Consider the following 11,010-nt stretch of genomic DNA (forward strand, 5'->3'; position numbering starts at 1 on the left):
TGGCGAGCAGGACCAGGTGGCGGCACCTTACTGGCTGCCTCAGGCACAAGGGCCCCCAGGGGCCTCACATTAATCCAGAAACAGCAGGCACAGGTGTACTAACCAGCAGAGGATCTCAACCCGTGCAGGTAAGAGGAATACCTGTGTAGTACGTGTGAGGTGAGGGGCCGGGGTCAGAAGGGATGTATTATATATGATGATAATGTAGTGTAATGTCACCTGCAGTCCTATGTAACACCACAGGTTACACAGCGATGGCTGAGTACAGATAATGTAGTAGATGTCACCTGCAGTCCTATGTAACACCACAGGCAACACAGCGATGGCTGAGTACAGATAATGTAGTAGATGTCACCTGCAGTCCTATGTAACACCACAGATGACACAGTGATAACTGAGTACAGATAATGTAGTAGATGTCACCTGCAGTCCTATGTAACACCACAGGTTACACAGTGATGGCAGAGTACAGATAATGTAGTAGATGTCACCTGCAGTCCTATGTAACACCACAGGCAACACAGCGATGGCTCAGTACAGATAATGTAGTAGATGTCACCTGCTGTCCTATGTAACACCACAGGTTACACAGCAATGGCAGAGTACAGATAATGTAGTCACCTGCAGTCCTATGTAAGTGGCATGGTGGCAGTCCCTATAGTCTTCAGTATGGCCCACTCTGCTGCTGATGGTTCTCTGTGTACTGGGAGTTGTGTTCCATTTGCAGTAGTGGCTGTAATATCTCAACTCACTGATAAGAATTCGGGTTCAAATACTCTCCCATGTATTGATAGAACAGATTGATATTTGCTCTGTACAATCACTTGTCTCCTGTTACTTTGCAGTAAATATTCTCTGTGATTTTGGCCTTTGCTGCAGAAGATTTCCATCTCTATCCTGATGATGGCGCTGTTCTGTGTCCTGCTTACACTGACGCTCTTCTCATACCTGGCAGGTGAGTACTCTGAACTGTAACCTTAGCAGCCACCAAGCCTCTGGCCCCTGACAGCCTCCAAGTCCCAGGCCCCCGACAGCCACCAAGTCCCAGGCCCCCGACAGCCACCAAGCCTCTGGCCCCTGACAGCCTCCAAGTCCCAGGCCCCCGACAGCCTCCAAGTCCCAGTCCCCCGACAGCCACCAAGTCCCAGGCCCCCGACAGCCACCAAGTCCCAGGCCCCCGACAGCCACCAAGTCCCAGGCCCCCGACAGCCACCAAGTCCCAGGCCCCCGACAGCCACCAAGTCCCAGGCCCCCGACAGCCACCAAGTCCCAGGCCCCCGACAGCCACCAAGTCCCAGGCCCCCGACAGCCTCCAAGTCCCAGTCCCCCGACAGCCACCAAGTCCCAGGCCCCCGACAGCCACCAAGTCCCAGGCCCCCGACAGCCACCAAGTCCCAGGCCCCCAACAGCCACCAAGTCCCAGGCCCCCGACAGCCACCAAGTCCCAGGCCCCCGACAGCCACCAAGTCCCAGTCCCCCGACAGCCACCAACATCTACAAGTCTCTGACCCACACCAACTATCCACAAGCTGGACCAACACCAAGCATTTACAAGTCTCTGACTCACACCAACCGTCTACAATGTCTGACCCATACCAATTATCTTCAAGTCTCTGACCCATACCAATTATCTTCAAGTCTCTGACCCACATCAACTATCTTTAATTCTCTCAACCACACCAACCATCTACAAGTCACTCTCCCACACCAACCATCTAGAAGTTTAACTCACACCAACTTTCTCCAAGTCTCTGACCCACACTAACTGTCTACAAGCCGGACCTACACCACCCATCTCCATACCAGTGCTCTGACCCATATCAAACATCTATGAGCCTGAGCCATGACAGTCATCAACACCCACACCAACCATCTACCATGGAAACGCTCATTTCCCACACCTCTGCCATCACACCAACTTGTCTCTAGGTCACGCCACCTGAGGCAATCACCTTACCTGGCCTCATTGGTGGTGCACCCCTGTTCTGACCTAGGCTAATCATCAACAGGTTTCTTTGTTATACTATCCATTAAAGGGCATCTGTCAGCAGTTCTGTACCTATGATATTGCTGACCTGTTACATGTGCTCCCGGCAGCTGAAGGCATCTTTGTTGGTCCCATGTTCATATGTGCCCGCATTGCTGAAAAAAATGATATATGCAAATGAGCCTCTCGGGGCAATGGGGCTCTGCTCTCTCTGCAACTGCCGCATCCTCTGCACTTTGACAGGACCAGGCAGAGAAAACTCAATCAAGGTGCAGAGGACGCAGCAGTTGTAACAGTAACGCCCCCGTTGCTCCTACATGCTAATTTACATATATTAAAATGTTATTTCTCAGAAATGTGGGCACCAGGGGCGTACATAGAAATCATTGGGCCCCATACCAAAAATCTGAATTGGGCCCCCTAACTCCGCCCACTACCCACCCCGGCCCATCCCGCCACCTGTTGTAGCTCCTCCCCTGCCACCACCCCCCCCCCCCCATTGTATTCCTACTGACCCAGAGAATGAAGGGCACAGGTCAGTTTTTCCTCAAAGAGAACACCGTAGGAAGAAAGCACGTAAAACGGTGGAGGATTTTATATATTTTTTCAATTCCACCCCATTTGGAATTTTTTGCCTGCTTCCCGCTACATTGTATGCCATATTAATGTACAACTTATACCACAAAAAATAAGCCTCATATGGATATGTGAACGGAAAAATAAAAAAGTTATGGCTCAAGGAAGATAGGGAAGAAAAATGAAAATGAAAAAACTTCCGGTATCTTAATGGTTAAAAGGTTTATCCAACACCTATTATGCCCACCAGCCATCTACAAGTCTTCACCCTTCACCCTTATGGCCCCAGAATACGCCACATGCCCCCTCCCCTCACAGCAATGAGTTCCCCTCACTCACGGCATCTGAGCGTGTTAAAAACCGGAAGCGCGGGATTCCTCTTCAGGCGCGCTTTCCCCGAGCGGAGATCGGAAAAGCACCCTGTTCTAAAAATAAGCCACAGCCTGTACTAGGCTTCCAGGCTCATTGCTAGGATATCCCAGTTTTGGCCACTAGGTGGCAGCACTGAACTGTGATAAAGTGATTTCTATAAAGACTAATGGAGCAATTTACATCTGATGATTGTCAGTTGGAGCTCGGCCGCTCCATCCTCAATGCGCCTGAGCCGATGATGTCACATCTACACCCGGCGCAGGCGCATTGAGGAAGGAGCGACCGAGCGAGCGTCCTCCTCTCAGTGCGCCTGCGCCGACTGAAGACAGGTACGGCGCAGGCGCCAGATTTTGAATGCAAACAGGGCCAGCAGAGAAAGATCCCGTCCGCTGGCGCTGTCAATCAACATGCGGAGGGGGCGTCTTTAGGATCGGAGGATGCGGCTGCTACCAGCAAGTAACCGCCCTACCTGCTGGTAGCAAGGTAATTTGCATATTTTAAAAGTACGTTTTTAACATAATCTGCTGAACCAAAATGATTCATTACAGTATGTATGCATAAATCGCAGTATACGGATTATAAGTAACCAAAAAAAAAAAAAAAAACTGTTTAGTGGGGTGACAGAAGCCCTTTAAGTTTTATTTAGACTCTATTTTTAAAATGTTTCTCACAACCTTCTACATTAAAGACAAGAACATAAACCACTGGGCTGTAGAGCTCAATGCTGAGTCATTGCTGAAAAACCTAATGGAAGTTTCCAGTGTATGACAGAAGAGAAACTTCCATGAGGTTTTTCAGTAATGACTTAGCACTGAGCTCTATAGCCCAGTGGTTTATGTTCTTGTCTTTAATGTAGATGGTTGTGAGTTCGAATCCTCACATTTCAAAAATAGAGTCAAAATTAGTCTTGTATACACAAGAAAAGTGTGCAGGGCCTTCCTTGTGCTCAGGGCCCCATACCAGCTGCGTGGTTTGCCATTACGCCACTGGCGGGCATATATTACCATGGGACCAACACAGCTTTCCTTTATGTAAATCAAGAGACCTGTCCGAAAGCTCCTGTGCACCCACACATATTATTCAAACATAGTATATCGTACAGTGCAGTATATCGTTCAGTGCAGCACATTTTCAGTATATCACAGTGCAGCACATTTTCAGTATATCACAGTATAGTACATTATATTGTACAGTGCAGCACATTTTCAGTATATCACAGTATAGTACAGTATATTGTACGGTGCAGCACATTTTCGGTATATCACAGTATAGTACAGTATATCGTTCAGTGCAGCACATTTTCAGTATATCACAGTATAGTACAGTATATTGTACAGTACAGCACATTTTCAGTATATCACAGTATAGTGCAGTATATCGTTCAGTGCAGCACATTTTCAGTATATCACAGTATAGTACAGTACATTGTACAGTACAGCACATTTTCAGTATATCACAGTATAGTGCAGTATATTGTACAGTACAGCACATTTTCAGTATATCACAGTATAGTGCAGTATATCGTTCAGTGCAGCACATTTTCAGTATATCACAGTATAGTACAGTACATTGTACAGTACAGCACATTTTCAGTATATCACAGTATAGTGCAGTATATCGTTCAGTGCAGCACATTTTCAGTACATCACAGTATAGTACAGTATATTGTTCAGTGCAGCACATTTTCAGTACATTACAGTGCAGTATATTGTTCAGTGCAGCACATTTTCAGTATATCACAGTATAGTACAGTATATTGTACAGTGCAGCACATTTTCAGGACATTACAGTGCAGCACATTTTCAGTATATCACAGTATAGTACAGTATATCGTTCAGTGCAGCACATTTTCAGTATATCACAGTATAGTGCAGTATATTGTACAGTACAGCACATTTTCAGTATATCACAGTGCAGCACATTTTCAGTATATCACAGTATAGTACAGTATATCGTTCAGTGCAGCACATTTTCAGTATATCACAGTGCAGCACATTTTCAGTATATCACAGTATAGTGCAGTATATCGTTCAGTGCAGCACATTTTCAGTATATCACAGTATAGTACAGTATATCGTTCAGTGCAGCACATTTTCAGTATATCACAGTGCAGCACATTTTCAGTATATCACAGTATAATACAGTATATCGTTCAGTGCAGCACATTTTCAGTATATCACAGTGCAGCACATTTTCAGTATATCACAGTATAGTACAGTATATTGTACAGTGCAGCACATTTTCAGTATATCACAGTATAATACAGTATATTGTACAGTGCAGCACATTTTCAGTATATCACAGTATAGTACAGTATATCGTTCAGTGCAGCACATTTTCAGTATAACACAGTATAGTACAGTATATTGTACAGTGCAGCACATTTTCAGTATATCACAGTGCAGCACATTTTCAGGACATTACAGTGCAGCACATTTTCAGTATATCACAGTATAGTACAGTATATCGTTCAGTGCAGCACATTTTCAGTATATCACAGTATAATACAGTATATTGTACAGTGCAGCACATTTTCAGTATATCACAGTATAGTACAGTATATCGTTCAGTGCAGCACATTTTCAGTATATCACAGTATAGTACAGTATATTGTACAGTGCAGCACATTTTCAGTATATCACAGTATAGTACAGTATATTGTTCAGTGCAGAACATTTTCAGTATATCACAGTATAATACAGTATATTGTACAGTACAGCACATTTTCGGTATATCACAGTGCAGCACATTTTCAGGACATTACAGTGCAGCACATTTTCAGTATATCACAGTATAGTACAGTATATTGTTCAGTGCAGCACCTTTTTAGTATATCACAGTATAGTACAGTATATTGTACAGTACAGCACATTTTCGGTATATCACAGTATAGTACAGTATATTGTACAGTGCAGCACCTTTTTAGTATATCACAGTATAGTACAGTATATTGTACAGTACAGCACATTTTCGGTATATCACAGTATAGTACAGTATATCGTTCAGTGCAGCACATTTTCAGTATATCACAGTATAGTACAGTATATTGTACAGTGCAGCACATTTTCAGTATATCACAGTATAGTACAGTATATTGTACAGTGCAGCACATTTTCAGTATATCACAGTATAGTACAGTATATTGTACAGTGCAGCACATTTTCAGTATATCACAGTATAGTACAGTATATCGTTCAGTGCAGCACATTTTCAGTATATCACAGTATAGTACAGTATATTGTACAGTGCAGCACATTTTCAGTATATCACAATGCAGCACATTTTCAGTATAACACAGTATAGTACAGTATATTGTACAGTGCAGCACATTTTCAGTATATCACAGTGCAGCACATTTTCGGTATATCACAGTGCAGCACATTTTCGGTATATCACAGTGCAGCACATTTTCAAGACATCACAGTGCAGCACATTTTCAGTATATCACAGTATAGTACAGTATATTGTACAGTGCATTTTCGGTATATCACAGTATAGTATATTGTACAGTACAGCACACTTTCATTATATCAGTGTAGTATATCGTACAGTGCAGTACATTTTCAGTATATCACAGTGCAGTATATCCGCAGGGTATTTCCCCGTCCATAGTGCAGTATCTTCACATTTGCAGTACACCAATGTGGCTAACCTGCACCATCCATCACATCTTGCCAAAGAGACAGAAGATGCCCAGTTGTGGTGAGATGTTCTTCCTGGTGTTGGTCCATTCATGTAAATGTCCATGTTGTTTTGTCTCTTTAGTCTGTGACTATGTTATACCCAAGCCTCAGTATGAAGAGATAGTGGTCCCTCGTTTTGGTAATGCCACACTGCCCTGTCAGTTCTCTTTCATTGAGGGCACCTACGACTTGGGTTTCAGCTGGCATCGAGAGGACATTATTGAAGAGATCGAGGTGGAAGACCTCTACGCTTACATAGGGCAGACATATGAGTACAAGGAGCCCCAGCTGGTCTACAGCTTCCACAAGGACAAGGAAGACTTTGAAGAACAGGACTACATCTACCACGGCCGAGTGAGGGTGGACACCTCAGAGGTTAGAGAGGGAGACCTGACACTTCACCTGACCAATGTGGACTATCCAGATGAAGCTTTGTACACATGTAAAGCTATCAGCCCCCATGGAAAGGGGGAAACCAAGCTGAAGCTCATGATACAAGGTAGGTCGTATTCTAGAGTCAGTTCAACCCTTGCAGCCTGATACGTACATGATGGCCTCTAATTTGACTTGATGTTTATTTCATATGTGGTTCAGAAACCTAGCACGTTGCCTGCTTTATACTAATTGTACCTCATAGTTTGTCCTATACTCCTACATCATGGGAGCTCAGAGGACTTCAGAGATGCAGATACATGTTAACACATGTTGAATATCAGGTAGCACACAGTATGTGTGAATGCAGATCTCGATGTAGAGGACATGGACATGATGGGGCCCAGGATTCCTAGAGGCAAAGCACAGGTTTTCTGAAGGTTCAGATCGAGGCTCCGAAAAAGATTTGTGGACAAAACACAATACCCCATTCTCCTCGCCATAAGGGGGTAGATAATGGGCCAGTGAGCTTGTGTTGTTTGGTGAGGAGGACTAAATCTTTGGGTGGGTACATCTGCTAATGTCGCAGCTTTGGGGGTCCCAGATATGAATGGTGTAAAGTGGTAAGTCTAATTACTAGTGGGACCAAACCAGGACTGAACAGCTGAGGTCTTAAGAGGTCTTCTACCTGCTTGCCAGTGGCTAAGTGTAGAGGGTTCAGACCTAGCTGTGTGATTGGCCGTGGCAGAGGTGGGGTGGTGGAGGTCCATGGGTCCAGGTGCTGCTCAACAGTGTAAGAGCAGAAGATTTACCGGTCTGAAGGAAGCAAGAAGCATTCATCCCCCTGCAGGTCTCTTAAGGTCAGATACCCTGCTGACATAAGTACCTTGAGGACCCAGAGGTGAAGGGCACCTTGTATTTCTAGGGTGTGTGCATGCAGCGTAGTCATATAGTGTATCACATGGTCCCAATACGATGAATTCAATCATAACTCTGATCATTCTAGCTGTGGTCCGGGGCCCCTCCCTCCATTATTATAATCTCGAAACCTTTCATTTTGTAAGAGGGAAGCAATCTTCCAATGAGTAAACGGAGGAGGCTCTCCATTTTAAACAATTCCCTGTCCCGCCATTGGATCCCCAACATTTCCTGCTAATTTTATTTCACGCCCTGAGAGTTCAAACAAGTCCTCACCAGGTGGAACCATCTCTTTGTTTAACCCTTTAGAAGAAGAGGAGCCACCGGTGGAGATGGAAACCATTGACAATGTGACGGTGGCTTATTGTGTTTCTGCTGGTTGGTACAAAGTGCCCATTGTGAGGTGGCTGAACCGCCGCGAGGAGGACATCTCGGAAAACTCCACCATGGTTGTGCTGGAGGAGATGCAGAATGGAAGTCACAGAGTCTCCTCAACTCTGACTGGAGTCAAGAGCCACGAGATCTACCGTTGCCTCATCCGGGACGTCAAGAAAGCACGGAGAACCCGCACTGTCTACAGGAGGCTAAGTACGGAAGGGGTGTTCATGATGTCAGGGGGCTTATCTATCCCACCAGCTGGTGTTATGGGTCTGGGGATCCTCATGGATAATGATCCAAAGGCTATAGCAATAACCGTTCCATGCGCCCTAATTTGTTCCTTCTTTTGGCCAATTCTTGCCTCATTGGGGTCCGGCCAGTCCAGGGGCTTTGTCATTGACTCGTCCGTCCATCATCTGATCATGTTCTGTTTCTTCTAGAAAAGGGGGTGCTCAGGGAATATGGAGAGTTCTAAACCCGCTTCTCAACCTGACGGATACTGAAAATCCAGAGGAGTAGAAGACGCCCGGAGATGTGAAGGAGACCGCACACCCCAGCCATGTCCTGGACTGTAGAATATATCCTATGAGTGCCCAGGAAATCCATAGATGTGTGAACACTGTATATATCTGCAGAGCCAACACTGTGAATATGTCTAGTACAGGTAGAGCGCCATGTATTGTAGGAGGGTCCAGGTAAATCTGTGCAGTCACCGGGCGTCTTCTGTCCATAAATAAATGATACCTAACTCCGTCCTCACTCTGTATCTGGTTCCTCGCAGGTAGGTGCTCTCATGATGTGCAGACTTCATATTATAGGCCGGGCACCTATCGTACAGACTGTCCATATAGTCCTGCTATGAAGCCCATGAAGACAAGTGGATGAGGCCTCGTAGAGGAGGGCTGCAGGGTCCATGTAATGTTCTGCTGTATCCACAGGATCAGACATTGGGGGGAGGGGGGGGGGGTTGACGCCATCTTGGAATTCTTATATCAGATGCTGCCATGTCTGCCGTGTCTGTGGTGAGGTCTGCTGACCACCGCCGTCCTGACTGCAGATAACGTGAGGCGCCGGCTGCTGTCAGTCATGTTTGGTGGATGCAGCTCTGTTATTTCTTCCTCACAGAATTTACTGGAAACAATGTGTGGCCCTGGGAAAAATTCCAAGTGGGGCCCCTGATGTTTAAATACTCTTCCAACAACACAGTCACATTCAGTCAGTTCAGAAGGCGATGTCCAGTGGACTGATCCCCACTGCGTCCGGGGGCAGTTCTAGGGTCAGAAGTTCCAAGATGTCTCCCCACACATATATATATAGATATTAAATAATACCGCTTCCTGAGGACCAAATACAGATGTAGCAGGGTTAACACACAAACTCTCAAATTTCTTAACTCATCGCATTATCTTGAAACAAAAGCCATTGAAAAGCAATTGAAAGTGTTTGTATAACGCATTTACTTTAGATAAAACGTCTCATAAAGCATGTGTGTTAACTCTACTACATCTGTATTACCGCCATACACTGATTACACATTACCTCCGTACACTGAATATACATTACCTCCGTACACTGATTATACATTACCGCCATACACTGATTACACATTACCTCCGTACACTGAATATACATTACCTCTGTACACTGATTACACATTACCGCCATACACTGATTACACATTACCGCCATACACTGATTATACATTACCTCCGTATACTGATTATACATTACCTCCGTACACTGATTACACATTACCTCCGTACACTGATTATACATTACCTCCGTACACTGATTATACATTACCTCCATATACTGATTACACATTACCTCCGTACACTGATTATACATTACCTCCGTACACTGATTACACATTACCTCCGTACACTGATTACACATTACCTCCGTACGCTGATTATACATTACCTCCGTATGCTGATTATACATTACCTCCGTACACTGATTATACATTACCTCCGTACACTGATTATACATTACCTCCGTACACTGATTACACATTACCTCCGTATACTGATTATACATTACCTCCGTACACTGATTATACATTACCTCCGTACGCTGATTATACATTACCTCCGTACGCTGAATATACATTACCGCCATACACTGATTACACATTACCTCCGTACACTGAATATACATTACCTCCGTACACTGATTATACATTACCTCCGTACACTGATTACACATTACCTCCATATACTGATTACACATTACCTCCTTACGCTGATTATACATTACCTCCGTATACTGATTATACATTACCTCCGTATACTGATTATACATTACCTCTGTACACTGATTACACATTACCTCCGTACACTGATTATACATTACCTCCGTACACTGATTATACATTACCTCTGTACACTGATTACACATTACCTCCGTACACTGATTATACATTACCTCTGTACACTGATTATACATTACCTCTGTACACTGATTATACATTACCTCCGTACACTGATTATACATTACCTCCGTACACTGATTATACATTACCTCCGTACACTGATTATACATTACCTCCGTACACTGATTACACATTACCGCCATACACTGATTACACATTACCTCCGTATACTGATTATACATTACCTCTGTACACTGATTATACATTACCTCCGTACACTGATTATACATTTCCTCCGTACACTGATTACACATTACCTCCGTATACTGATTATACATTACCTCCGTACA

General features: G+C 44.4%; 1 protein-coding gene across 2 annotated transcripts; it reads left to right on the forward strand.

Annotated features, from left to right (window-relative positions):
* Positions 1-847: 847 nt before the first annotated feature.
* Positions 848-8,986, forward strand: LOC120993163 (butyrophilin-like protein 10). 2 transcript variants are annotated; one of them, XM_040421731.1, is made up of 4 exons: positions 848-955; positions 6,701-7,117; positions 8,218-8,496; positions 8,727-8,986. In XM_040421731.1, exons 1-4 carry the CDS (start codon positions 901-903, stop codon positions 8,759-8,761), a joined length of 786 nt encoding a protein of 261 aa, XP_040277665.1. In that variant the 5' UTR covers positions 848-900; the 3' UTR covers positions 8,762-8,986. The 2 variants fall into 2 exon arrangements, with proteins under 2 accessions (XP_040277665.1, XP_040277664.1); XM_040421730.1 differs by having other exon boundaries at positions 8,732-8,986.
* The last annotated feature ends 2,024 nt before the right edge of the window (positions 8,987-11,010 follow it).

Source organism: Bufo bufo, chromosome 3, assembly GCF_905171765.1.
Source record: "Bufo bufo chromosome 3, aBufBuf1.1, whole genome shotgun sequence".
Taxonomy (NCBI): Eukaryota; Metazoa; Chordata; class Amphibia; order Anura; family Bufonidae; genus Bufo; species Bufo bufo.

Coding starts and splice junctions, on each gene's coding strand:
- LOC120993163 (XM_040421730.1), top strand. CDS start 901: ATGATGGCGCTGTTCTGTGTCCTGCTTACACTGACGCTCTTCTCATAC. Junction 7,118..8,217: donor GCTGAAGCTCATGATACAAG/GTAGGTCGTATT, acceptor TTAACCCTTTAG/AAGAAGAGGAGCCACCGGTG. Junction 8,497..8,731: donor CACTGTCTACAGGAGGCTAA/GTACGGAAGGGG, acceptor CTTCTAGAAAAG/GGGGTGCTCAGGGAATATGG.